Source organism: Vidua chalybeata, chromosome 2 (genome assembly GCF_026979565.1).
Source record: "Vidua chalybeata isolate OUT-0048 chromosome 2, bVidCha1 merged haplotype, whole genome shotgun sequence".
Classification (NCBI taxonomy): domain Eukaryota; kingdom Metazoa; phylum Chordata; class Aves; order Passeriformes; family Viduidae; genus Vidua; species Vidua chalybeata.
In genome coordinates this window covers 64,790,978-64,804,756 of record NC_071531.1, presented here as the reverse complement: position 1 = coordinate 64,804,756, position 13,779 = coordinate 64,790,978, and the positions used below count along the sequence as shown (strand labels likewise).

The following is a 13,779-nucleotide window of genomic DNA, read 5'->3' as shown; positions in this document are numbered from 1 at the left end:
CTACTAAGCAGTTCATTGGACATTTAAAAAAAATTGCCTGTTTCAGATGCTTTTAAAGGCCTTGTTGCTAAGAATGAGGAGAACACTAGATGATGATGTATTCATGCCCTTGTATCCAAAAAAGTAAGTTTGCTTTCAACTGTGGTGTTAGACCTTTCTTAGCAAGTCACTGTGTTCTGTCCATAGTTAAGAGGGGTTTTTCCCAGTGTGGTTCAGTGCCTGGGTACAGGAGATCTGTTGTCATCCTTCTGAGAGCATTTAGCAGAGACAAGAAGGATGAAAGAGAATATTTATGGAAATGAACTGTGTCTTGGAAGGAAAAAGCCAGCAATTTCAAGACAGAGGTGTGGTCTTGGTTGCTCATTAAAGAAATGTCTTACTTTCCAGCATCTTAGAAAACAAGAACTCTGGTCCATATTTGTTTTTCCAACGTCAGTTTTGGTCCTCTGTTAAGGTAAGTCAGTAAATATGTCCGGTAAATCTTTGGTCTAAGACAGAGTAGCAATAAAATCCTCCTCAAATTTGTGGAAAATGGTAGACAGAAACTGCTTAAACTTCACTTGCAAAAACTCCAACTCTGGATTCTTAGTCTTTGATAACGCTCTGTGCCCTCTTCATGATGTGTCCAGTCACTAGTGGTGTTCCCCAGGGCTCACTTTTGGGCCCAGTCCTGTTTTATATCCTTATTGATGATCTGGATGAGGGGATCAACTGCACCCTCAGTAAATTTGTGGACAACACCACAAGTTGGGCAGGAGTGTTGATCTGCTGGAGGGCAGGAAGGCTCTGCAGAGGGACTTGGATTGATGAGGCCAGTGGGATGAGGGTCAGCAAGGCGAAGTGCTGGGTCCCTACGCTTTGTCCACAGTAACACCAGAACTGGGGCCTGAGTGGCTGGAAAGCTACTGGGCAGGAAAGGCCCTGGTGGTACAGGTCAACAGCAGCTGAAGGTGAGCCAGGTGTGCCCAGGTGGACAAGAAGGTCAAGGGCACTTGGCCTGTACCAGCAATGGTGTGTCCAGAAGGACCAGAGCAGTGATTGTCCCTCTGTGCTGAGGCCACACCTTGAATGCTGTGTCCAGCTCTGGGCCTCTCAACTCAGGAAGGACATTGAGGGGCTGGAGCATGTCCAGAGGTGGGAACAGAGCTGGGAAGGGTCTAGAGGGGAAGTCCTGTGAGGAGCAGCTGAGGGAGTTGGGGTTGTTTAGCCTGGAAAGAGGAGGTGGGGAAGGGGGGAGACAGGACAGGGGCACCTCATGGCTGCCTGACAGTGGAGTGTGGTCAAGTGGGGTCTGGCTCTGCTGCCAGGCAGCCAGTGACAGGATGAGAGGAAATGTCCTCAAGCCCTGCCAGGAGCGCTTCAGGATGGACATCGAGAAGAATTTTTTTCACAGAAAGGATAATTAACCATGGGGATGGGCTACCTGGCAAGGTGGTGGAGTCACATCCCTGGAGGTGTTTTTGAAGATGGACATGGCACTCCATATTCTGGTCTAGTTGACAAGGTGGTATTTGGTCTAAGAGTGGACTTGATCTCAGAGGTCTTTTCCAACCTAACTGGTTTTGTAGTTGAAAAGGTTGTCAAGAGGAAGCACCATCGTTTCAGCTCGAATGTTACGAGGTCACTTAGCTTACTCACCCCAGGTTTTTTATATCCTTGTGCTTGTCAGAATAAAATATATTACTTCTGGGGAATGTGGGAGCTCAAAGCTGTGGCTGTCGTAGTTTATTTCCAATAAAAGACTTTGAAGAAAATTAACTCCCAGCTAAACAGAAAGTAGAGACTGATGTTGATTGAACAACTGCTCTTCATGATCACATAAACAGAACTCTTCTCTGGAATTTTCTGTCCAAATGGCAGCAGCAAGGGAGACTGTATTCTGAATAGGTTTGCAAAACATTTAAAATATTTTAAAATGTTTGATGTGTTTGATCAACTCTCTGATTTCAGTACATTTTGGAGTAGTTATTTTCTCTGTGTTGTATTTTTAGTTATTGGGAAACTTTCTCCAGTGGTATGGAATCCTTTCAAACAAAACTCTACAGGAGCTGTCCATAGATGGGTTGCTAAATAGATACATTCTTATGGCTTTTCAAAATTCAGAGTATGGAGAGGACAGCATTAAGAAAGCTCAAAGTGTAAGTAAAATCAAGCAATGTTTAAAGTAATGGATTTAAACTGAAAGGAAAATATAGTTAAAACTTGATGTTGCCTATGAAATTTTGGCTTTGATACCTCAAAAGCTGTAGTCCGTGAAAAATAGATTTTTTTTTTTCTTTTTTGTAGTATACAGACTAAAGAAAGAACCTTATCTGACTCTTGCCTGTAGATGGATTAGGTACACTGTGAGTTTCAGTGCTTTACTGCTTGGCTTTTGATGTGGGTTTTTTTGGTAGTTTTCTCATTTTTTCACTCAATTCGGCCTTATCCCTACCGTCTTACTAGGCAGACTTCACAAGTTAAACGTTACCAAGCTTTTACCAGTTTTGTTACATTGTGTTTAACTTCCTTTTTCCCATTTTTCATAGGTAATTAATTGCTTCCCTAAGCAGTGGTTCACTAATCTAACGGGAGACAAGACTATTTCTCAGCTAGAAAACTTTTGTAGATACCTTGTTCACCTGGCTGATACGATTTACAGAAACAGCATTAGTTGCTCTGATGTAGAGAAGAGAAATGCAAGGTAACTTACTTTGAGTTAAAGCAGTTGCAGTTCTTGTGATTTGATTTATTTTGCCAATGCATGTAAACATGGGTAACTCTCTCCATCCTGCTGTGTGTCTTTGGAAACTTCTTTGAATTCACATGTTAGAAATGGATATTTTTAAGGTGTCTGAAAATAGCAACTGTTGGAAATACTGGAACGCTGATAATATATTTTGCACTACTATATTTTTGCACTACTTAGTGCAATGCTTAGTGTCCTGGATTCTTAAGGGGGTTTATAAAAAGCAGGGAGAAGCACTTTTTATATGAGCAGATACTGTCAGGACAAGGGGGAGTGGCTTTAAACCTGAAGGAGGAGATATTTGTGTTAGATACTGGGAAGGAATTCTTGGCTGTGAAGGTGGGGAGGCCCTGGCACATGTTGCCCAGAGAAGCTTCCTGTCCCTGCAAATGCTCAGTGTCAGGTTGGATGGAGCTCTAAGCAACCTAGTCTGCTGGAATGTGACCCTGTCCATGGCAGGGAGTTGGACTGAGATAAGCTTTAAGATACCTTCCAACCCAAAGCATTCTATGATTCTGCCAAATTTTGTAGCTACCATGTTTGGACTGTTTCTCCTTCTGAGCCTGTTGCTGATTCCTGCATAGTGGCTTCTAAATTGCAAACTTTCTTTTGTATACAGTTCAAAAGTTCTTACTATTTACACAGCCAACTAGATGAACCTGTTTCACCCGAGATGCAAGAGTAATTTTACTTGAATCCAATGACCAGCTTAATTGAAAGTTTGCATTAGACATATTACTGCTGGCCAAGTAAGCTGACATGCTATGGGAGTAGCAACAGCACAGGAATGAACAGTCTTCCAGTCCTGGTACAGTCCTGTGTTTCAGTGTAACAGTTTGGGATTTAAGCTTATTTAAGTTTTTGAACTCTCTTGTTTGCTGGTATGTTTCTAAATTTGAAAGAGCTTTCTTCACCAGGTGAAATGATAGCTTGGTAAAAATTTTTATTGGAAGAGAAACATCCTGTCCTAGTTTAGGGCAAAATCTGGGAGAAGACCTCCGGAAGGAGCCCCCACAAAGCAAACCCCCCATGGCCCCTCCCCCACCTGGTTCGGGAAGGATTTCCTCAGAGAGAAGTGCAAAAAAACCTGTTTATTTAACAAGCAAAACACTCCCCAATACAAAAAACACCACCTGATGACAAAACTCTTTCACCATTCTGAAGAGATGACAAATTCAGAAAGTCTCTCCTGGGAGTGGTCGCCTGTATTAAAATACAAGTCCTCCGGGCTTCACCCGGGTGCCCAGCCTGTCCGGGGGAAAACCCTCAGAGGACTGGTCCAAGGGGAGGATGTGGCGGGACCCGGATAGCTCCACCGTAAGGACGAGAGGGCTCCGAAGTGGCTTTATTCCTAGAGACTTTATTTCAGGAGCGTCGCAGGAACAGGAGGGTGAAACGAGGGGCACGAACTCTCCAGAAGGGAGCGAACTTCGGAAGCCCCGAGGAAAGGCGGGGCTGGGTATTAAGGGCAAAGAAGTGGGAGTGGTTAGGGTACAAAACAGCCAACGGGCAACGGGTAAAGGGGGGAGACAGAGTGGGGTGACATCGGGTGACATGGGGTGAGTCGGGGTACAGAGGAGGAGTGGCATTCCAACAGGAGCCAATGGGGGTAACAGAATAACTGAACTTTCTGGAACTGGGGAGTATGCTAAACATTGATGGACAGCTCTTCTGGGGTGGAGAGCAGCAGCTGGTTGTCAACCTTTTTCTACACTGTTGCTGCCTCCCAAGGGAGAGCAGGAACCCCTCCCACAGTTGCCCAGCTATCAGGCTCCGGCGCTGGGGATGGCTGCTGCAGGTCACAAAAATGCAGACTTTTGGTGTTTCTTGATCTTTCCCAGGACCAGGTCCCCAGAGCAGGTTCAGATGATATTCAGGAAAGACAAAGGGAAGGGAAAAAGAAACAGTCCAGGGTAAAAATTGGACTGCCTAGCTAAACTAACTAATAAGCAAGCAAGCAAGCTAAGCCAGCCAAGCCTCTCCTAGACACAAACCATGGAGGAAGGTGAGCCAGCTGATAACAAGACAAAACAATCCTTCACTTTCAGAGTCAGTCCTGAAGGCACAGAACATAATATTAGGCATAAACAGAACACACGATTTGGGATACAAGCACCATACCGTCACCCTAGGACATTCCACCCCTTATCTCCAAATCGTCAATTACCAAACATCACATAAAAACTTCATCAATTAAAACTTCCATCTTTTACTTACTCTGACCTTTGACACTTAGACATTTCCTTCTATCTCACTTGCTCAAAACTTCAACACTTACACATTTATTTCTGTCTCATGTCTGTGTGGTTTAATGTACAAATAATGGCAGTAACATCCAGCAAATTGAGATATTTGCATATGAGTCTCACCCCACAATCAGGTCTCCCTGAGGTACACATCGTGTTCTTCCATCTTTCTGCATTATCCACCATATACAACCTGGTCCCTGAGCAAAGACAATCCCACAAATGGGTTTGTCTGTACTCGAGGCAGAATTGATCCACACTGTCTTCCCTAACAAACCTCTGATATGTGCCACTGGGACTTTATCTCCGTCTACTATATTCAGGAACTCAGACTGGGCAGGACCTGCTCGATTGGTGGAACCTCAGGTGTTAACTAACCAGGTGGCCTTTGCCAAATGCTGCTCCCAGTTTTTGAAAGATCCCCCACCCAATGCTTTCAAGGTGGTTTTTAACAGTCCATTGTACCTCTCCACCTTGCCTGCAGCTGGTGCATGGTAGGGGATATGGTACACCCACTCAATGCCATGTTCCCTAGCCCAGGAGTTGATAAGGCTGTTCTTAAATGAGTCCCATTGTCTGACTCAATCCTCTCAGGGGTACCATGCCTCCAAAGGACCTGCTTTTCAAGGCCCAGGATGGTGTTATGGGTTGTAGCATGAGACACAGGGTAGGTTTCCAACCATCCTGTGGTGGCTTCCACCATTGTGAGCACGTAGCGCTTGCCTTGGCGTGTCTGGGGCAGTGTGATGTAGTCAATCTGCCAGGCCTCCCCATACCTGTACTTGGACCACCGTCCATCATACCATAGGGGCTTCACCTGCTTGGCCTGTTTGATGACAGCATGTCTCACAGTCATGGATAACCTGAGAAATACTATCCATGGTTAAATCCACCCCTCGGTCTCGTGCCCACTTATAGGTGGCATCTCTGCCCTGATGGCCTGAGGCATCATGGGCCCATCGTGCTAGGAACAACTCCCCCTTATGGTGCCAATCTAAATCTATCTTTGACACCCCTATCTTTGCAGCCTGATCTACCTGCTGATTGTTTTGCTGCTCTTCATTAGCTCTACTCTTGGGGACAGGAGCATCTACATGGTGAACCTTCACAGGTAGTTTCTCTACCCGGGTAGCAATGTCTTTCCATTCTTCAGCAGCCCAAACTGGTTTTCCTCTACTCTGCCAGTTAGCCCCTTTCCATCTCTCCAGCCATCCCCACAGAGCATTGCCTACCATCCATGAATCAGTGTAGAGGTAGAGCTTTGGCCACTTCTCCCTTTCTGCAATGTCTAGGCCAGTTGAACAGCTTTGAGTTCAGCAAGTTGACTTGATCCACCTTCTCCTTCAGTGGCCTCTGCGGCCCGTCGTGTGGGGCTCCATACAGCTGCTTTCCATTTCCGATTCATCCCTACGACGTGACAGGAACCGTCAGTGAAAAGAGCATAGCGTGTTTCTTCTGCTGGCAGTTTGTTGTAGGGTGGAGCTTCTTCAGCCCTTGTCACTGGTTCTTGTTCTTCATCTGTGACACCAAAGGTTTCACCTTCAGGCCAATTTGTAATTACTTCCAAAATCCCAGGGCGATTCAGTTTACCAGTACGGGCACGCTGCGTGATGAGAGCAATCCACTTGCTCCATGTAGCACTGGTGGCATGGTGGGTGAAGGGAACCTTTCCTCTGAACATCCACCCTAGCACCGGTAGTCGGGGTGCCAGGAGGAGTTGCGCTTCTGTACCAATCACCTCTGAGGCGGCTTGGACTCCTTCGTAGGCAGCCAAGATTTCCTTCTCTGTTGGGGTGTAGTTGGCTTCAGACCCTCTGTAGCTCCGACTCCAAAATCCTAGCGGGTTGGCCTCGAGTCTCATCAGGCACTTTCTGCCAAAGGCTCTGGGACAGACCATGGTTCCCGGCTGCAGGGTAGAGCACGTTCTTCACATCTGGTCCCGTCCTGACTGGGCCAAGGGCTACTGCATGAGCAATTTCCTGCTTAATCTGGGCAAAAGCTTGTTGCTGCTCAGGGCCCCAATGGAAATCTTTCGTCTTGCGGGTGACCAGGTAAAGAGGGCTCACGATCTGACTGTACTCAGGAATGTGCATTCTCCAAAAGCATGTGGCGCCTAAGAAAGCTTGCGTTTCCCTCTTGTTGGTTGATGGGGACATAGCTGTGATCTTGTTGATGACATCTGTAGGAATCTGACGCCGCCCATCTTGCCACTTCACTCCCAGGAACTGGATCTCTCGAGCAGGTCCTTCGACTTTACTCTTCTTGATAGCGAAACCAGCTTCCAGAAGGATTCGGATTATTTCCTTTCCTTTCTCAAACACTTCTGCTGCTGTGTTCCCCCACACAATGATATCATCAATATACTGTAAATGTTCTGGAGCCTCACCCTTTTCTAGTGCAGCCTGGATCAGTCCATGGCAGATGGTAGGACTGTGCTTCCACCTCTGGGGCAGTCGGTTCCAGGTATACTGCACTCCCCTCCACGTAAAGGCAAACTGAGGCCTGCATTCTGCTGCCAGAGGAATGGAGAAAAATGCATTAGCAATGTCAATAGTGGTGTACCACTTTGCTGCCTCGGACTCCAGCTCATACTGGAGTTCCAGCATGTCCGGCACAGCAGCGCTCAGTGGTGGAGTCACTTCATTCAATGCACGGTAATCCACAGTCAATCTCCATTCTCCTTCAGATTTACGCACAGGCCAAATAGGGCTGTTGAAGGGTGAGTGGGTTTTGCTGACCACCCCTTGGCTCTCCAGCTCTCGAATCATCTTATGGATGGGAACCACAGCATCTCAAGTTGTTCTGTACTGTCAGTGATGCACTGTTGAAGTGGCAGTTGGTACCTTTTGCTCTTCTCCCTTCAGAAGTCCTACTGTAGTTGGATTCTCAGACAGTCCAGGCAAGGTGTTCAATTGCTGGATGCCCTCTCTCACTGCAGCTGCTATCCCAAATGCCTACCTGAGTCCTTTTGGGTCTTTAAAATACCCTCTTTGGAGGTAATCTATACCCAAAATGCATGGGGCCTCTGGGCCAGTCACAATAGGGTGTTTCTTCCACTCATTTCTGGTCAGGCTCACCTCAGCTTCCACCAAGGTAAAGTCCTGTGATCCCCCTGTCATGCCAGCGATGGAGACAGGTTCTGCCCCCACATGTCTTGATGGAACCAATGTGCATTGTGCACCAGTGTCAACCAAAGCCTTATATTTCTGTGGTTCTGATGTGCCAGGCCAACGGATCCACACAGTCCAGAAAACTCGGTTTTCCCTCACCTCTACCTGGCTAGAGGCAGGGCCCCTCTAAGCCTGGTTATCCTTCTTTCCTTGGGCATATGTCTTAGAGGTTCCTTCCAGGGGATTGGACATGTCATCATCATCATCATACTTGGCTACGGGCAGTGTCTGCGTTGGATACCAGGGCCTCTAATTTGCCGAGATTTGGAGAAGGTCCTCTTTAATCTCCTCCCTGAGTTCCTGGTGATTCTCCTCTATCTTGTCTTCTAATTTCTGTAGACGTGTTTCCACTGCTGCAATTCTGGCATGTGTCAGGCCATGCACAGCATCTGCATATGCTCGGAGCTTCTTTGCCATATCGAGCACGGTCTCATCCCTCTCATCCCGTTTCATTATTGCTAAAGCAGAAGCGTATTCATGCGGCCCAAGCTGTACAAGTTTTCGCCACATCACAGATGTACATGGTACCATGTCTGGATTCCTAGTTGTTATTTCATCTGAGAAGATAATCTCTGCCACTGCCATTTCTCTCAGGCGTTGGATCCCTTGTTCTATAGTCTTCCACTGGGTCTGCTGCATATAAAGATCATCTGCACATAGGTATCTTTGTGCTACACTTTCCAGGACCTGTGCCCAGAGGCTGTGAGGGTTAGCTCCCCCATCATTCCTTGGTCAATGACAGGATCATGTGACAGGGATCCCAAATGCCTCGCTTCAGTGCCATCCAGAATTGTAGCTTCACCTGCAGCATCCCAAAGGTGGACCAACCAACTAATTATAGACTCATCAGGTCATCGAGTGTAATCTTTTCTTAGGCCATGGAGGTCCTTTAGGGAAAAGGACTCAATATTGGCCTCTGATCTTGTACCAGTTGCTTTGACTCCTGCTTTTATGTCAGGAGGCGTTGAGGGTCCTTCTCCTGCATCATAATCATCATCGTCATCCACTGGTCGGTCGGTCTTGTCTGTGCACTTTCCACTTCTCGTGCTAGTAGCAACAGCCATTGATTGAGGCTTACAGTCTGGTTTGGCTGCTGGCTTTGAGCCTGGGCTGTTGACTGCAGCCTGAGTGACTGGGATAGCTGCTGGTTTATCTCCCTGCCCCCTTTCCTCTGTCTGCTGCCCTACAGTATCAAGCAGAGTGCGATAAGCATATGCCAGGGCCCAGCTCACTGCAATGATCTTTTTCTCCTTAGGGTATCATGGCACTTCTCTTTCAGGTACTTTGCCACCTCAGCTGGGTTCTGAATTTGTTCACATGGAAAGTCCCAGACTATGGGGTCAGAAAACTCCTTTAAGATTTGACCCATATCCTCCCATTTCCCACACCACTCAGGATTTCTCATACCTGGGTCTACTCCTGGGTCAGGGGTCTCATCAGCCCTACTAGAGATCTCAGCCCTCATTCTAGAGAAGCTGCAGAACTGTATAGAGAAAGCTTACCAAATTAAATACTAGAAAGATGGTCTCTTTAACATTCAGGGGAAACTGAACATTCTCCAATAGGGATGTAACAGATTCAGAGGAGAAGGAAAGCAAAGGCTGAAAAGCCTCATCTCCTGCTTCTCCTCTAACAAACTGGGTGCACAACCATAACCACGAACCATACATTCCTGGAACAGACTCCAGCACCTTTATAAACCTCCTGCAAGCCATTACAACCAAGCCCAGCCTGATGGATATTCTGGTCAGTGCCCCTCTACTGCGAAAACTACATATTAGGGACAATACCGAAGCTACTTCTGGATAAGAAAATAAAACTAAGGACATAGAGGTATAAAGACCTCAAAAAACCCTAGGGACCAGAAACACATGTAGGCTTCCACCCCAAGAGATATTATGAATTCAAACAACATAGCCAGTAACTGCTCTATACCAAAATATGATTAGAATAGGGTTTTTTCCACTCTCTCGAGCGACAAGTTGGGTGCCAAAATATTCGTCCTAGTTCAGGGCAAAATTTGTGAGAAGACCTCCAGAAGGAGCCCCCACAAAGCAAACCCCCCACGGCCCCTCCCCCACCTGGTTCGGGAAGGATTTCCTCAGAGAGAAATGGAAAAAACCTGTTTATTTAACAAGCAAAACACTCTCCAATACAAAAGAAACACCACCTGATGACAAAACTCTTTCACCATTCTGAAGAGATGACAAATTCAGAAAGTCTCTCCTGGGAGTGGTCGCCCAGCTATCAGTCTCCGGTGCTGGGGATGGCTGCTGCAGGTTACAAAAATGCAGACTTTTGGTGTTTCTTGATCTTTCCCAGGTCCAGGTCCAGAGCAGGTTCAGATGATATTCAGGAAGGGGAAAGGGAAGGGAAAAAGAAACAGTCCAGGGTAATAAAAATTGGACTGCCTAGCTAAACTAACTAATAAGCAAAAGCAAGCCAGCAAGCAAGCAAGCTAAGCCAGCCAAGCCTCTCCTAGACACAGACCATGGGGGGAGGTGAGCCGGCTGATAACAAGACAAAACAATCCTTCACTTTCAGAGTCAGTCCTGAAGGCACAGAACATAATATCAGGCATAAACAGAACACACGATTTGGGATACCAGCACCATACTGTCACCCTAGGACACATCCAATTATCCTGTTTTCATAGCAGGTTCTAATTTGATTTCTATCTTCTGTGTTGCTTTTTCCCAGCATTTAACAAACCTCATTAAGCAAATATAATAAATCTGCATCCAAGTATATGAAATATATGGCTCCATAATATAGTCTTCTATTGGAAAATTAATCAATGTCATTGATTGTTCTGTTTCTGTATTGACTTCTCCTTCCTCTTTTTTAGGGAGCACATCAAGCAGATCATAAAGCTTCTAGCAAGTATCCGAGCTCTGGATCATGCCGTTACTGTTGCAAATGATCACAACGTAAAAGAGTTCAAGATTCTAACAGAAGGAAAATAGACTTTTCCCACCACTCATTTTGAGCTTAAAAACCATTCCTGATGTGTAATTTATGTACATATGTAAAGTTTCTTAAACTGTAAAGTATTGATCTTTGTTTTAATACAAAGTGCATTCTTATATACAGCATCCTTAAAAATAAAAATCATTGACTTCATTGAAAACAAAAATGGAATCCCAAGGTTGTCATCTTTCCAGAAACCAGATTTTTCCTCAAGTTTCTCTAAATCTTGTTCACAAAAATTCTTTCTGCCCATAATCAGTGGTCATCTACACCTGTTAATTGTTCCATGGTTAACTGGAATGTGTATAATAGATTCTGTGTAATACAATGATGTATATATTTATACCACCATGTTGCTTTCACACTGGATATAGAGATGCTGTTCTGTTGCAATAAGCTTTTCCTTTGCTAAAAATACTTATTTTGAAAATAAAATGATTGTATTATTGGTCAAAAGGGCTGCTAAAACATTCAAATATGTGAAAAGTCATGAGTTGAAGAATAGGGGCACATTGAAGTGGATCCTGACCTTTAAAAAGCAGCTGTGCACTCCAAGTGGAGTAACTAAAAAGTAATTTGCATTCAGAATATGGAAATCTTGCCACTGTTCTTCAAAAGGAACATCTGGATAAATGGTGAAGTATTTTTTTTTATACAGGCAAACACTGAGAATTTGTGATTCTTGTGCATGTGTAGATGGTGCTTCCTAAGCTCAAAACACCTTTCATTTTGTAAGACTAATGGTTTACCTCTGAATTCTGGACCCTCCTTCCTTTTCTAAAGTGCTTAAGATGTGTCAGGATTGCGGGGGGAGGGGGTTGCGTTTGGTTTTTTGTTTGATTTGGTTTTTTGGTTTGGTTTTGTAATGTCATTCATGGAGCCTATTTCTTCAGGTTAGAGTGGCTGAAGATATGGAGCAAAATGAAGGTATTTTGAAACCTTTGAAGTATTTACATAGTGGATATTAAAATGTTATACTTCCCAATGGTAGGAAAATGAAACCACAAACATCAAAGGTTTATGCCAAAAAAGGAGACAGGAGTCTTGTAACTTTATTCAAATAAAGGGAGAGGCCATGGGGCATTTGCCAGGGGTCTCTCAAATTTTTGAAGGATGCAGCCTCCTCTTTTATCCTAATTTCTCGGCCGTATTTCCCTCTCACTTTCCCCCTCGGCTGAGGTACTTGAGAGGTACAGACTTCCCAGAATGCCTGATACCAAAGATTCCCCTCTGATGTAAAACCCTCCCTTTTAATTTTTAATTTTTATGGAATTTATGTTTTTCCCCATTGTTTCTTTCATCTTTCAATGCCCAATTCAATTTATCAGCTTTTACAAATAAACCTAAGGTTTATTTGTAAAAGCAAGTATCTTTTTCCATTCATCAATCAGTGGAATCCTTCCCACTGATCCTTTTATCTCTCAGTGCTAGTTTATCTACCAGCAGACCCACAGCTTGTTTGTAAAGACAAATCCATCGTTCCTCTCACCACTAAATATCATCTATGTATAGGCCTAAAAACCCAAGGCGTTTCATTTAAATGTAAGTGAAAACCACTTCAAAAATCTGTTGATATACTTGAGAACACTAGTGACTTGATCTTGGGATCCAAGGCAGGTGGAGAGCTTTAGGTTAAAAGCTATTCTCCATGTGTGCCCAGCTTTTTTTTAGGGGAACTATAGCAATTTGCATTCTGAATAATATTTATGCTTACTGCATGTGATATAAATGAGTATATTAAACACATACCATTTGTAACATGGACACTTCCTTGGGATACTGGATAGTTATTTTTTTTGAACAGTTGGGATTGACGGAGCGCACTCAGAAATACCTGCTTTTAAAAATTGCTTCAATAAACTCGTATATCAAGGAGCTGTTGCAGTACAACTTGGTAAGCTTTGTTCCTTTAGGAAGGGAGTGAAGGAAATGATGTGGGTTCTGGTTCTCGTTGACTGTTCCAATATGTCAGAAAAAAATAATCTTTCAAAGCTGAATTTCTTGAGTGAACACAATAGGATTAACAGTGGAATTCACATACCTACATAAATCATAGTTTAGATATTTGAAATAGTATTGCAATTGTAGTTGCATGATTCAATAGTGACAGATTTTATCTTTCTCTGCTAAAAATGTTACTGATTTCAGTATCTTGAAGAGGACCTGAAGGGAGCCTGTAAGAGAGCTGGAGAGGGTCATTGGACAAGGGCTGGGAGTGATAGGTGTCAATTGGAGCTGAGGGAGCAGTCACAGTTCCCTTTATTATTGATACTGTTGATGTTACTGGTTTTTTTTCTCTTGCTTTTTTCTAGGAAATTGTTCCTATCTCACCCCGTGATCTTTACCTTTTGTGCCCCCAAATCTCCTGCCTTGGGGAGGGGGAGAAGTGAGCAAGTGGCTTGTAGTTTAGAGTGGTTTCAGTGGGAGCAGTAAATCTGGAAGTACCATTCCTACACAAAGACAGCCGTACTTGGATCCCAGTGTGAGGCACAATGAGGGCACACCCCACAAAAGAGTGGGTTGGAAACAAATTTGATCTCAGCATTTGCTGTATTAGATCCAGAGCCACTGGTCACTATGGTGCTTGGGCTGTTCATGTGGGTATGGTAAATAACCCTGGCTCTGTTCCTGTATTCCTCTGTGTGCTCCTCGGGGGTGACCTTTT

General features: G+C 44.6%; 1 protein-coding gene across 3 annotated transcripts in view; it reads left to right on the top strand.

Moving 5' to 3' along the window:
• PAXBP1 (PAX3 and PAX7 binding protein 1) overlaps positions 1 to 13,779 on the top strand; it is a 33,803-nt gene extending 20,024 nt beyond the window's left edge. For 2 of the 3 annotated variants that reach the window (XM_053936736.1, XM_053936734.1), the window contains exons 14-18: positions 47 to 123; positions 388 to 454; positions 1,992 to 2,138; positions 2,529 to 2,683; positions 10,993 to 13,779. In XM_053936736.1, the coding sequence (XP_053792711.1) occupies positions 47 to 123; positions 388 to 454; positions 1,992 to 2,138; positions 2,529 to 2,683; positions 10,993 to 11,110 (564 nt within the window). In that variant the 3' untranslated portion in view covers positions 11,111 to 13,779. The remainder of the gene's footprint in view (positions 1 to 46; positions 124 to 387; positions 455 to 1,991; positions 2,139 to 2,528; positions 2,684 to 10,992) is intronic. The other variant, XM_053936737.1, reaches the window with a different exon arrangement.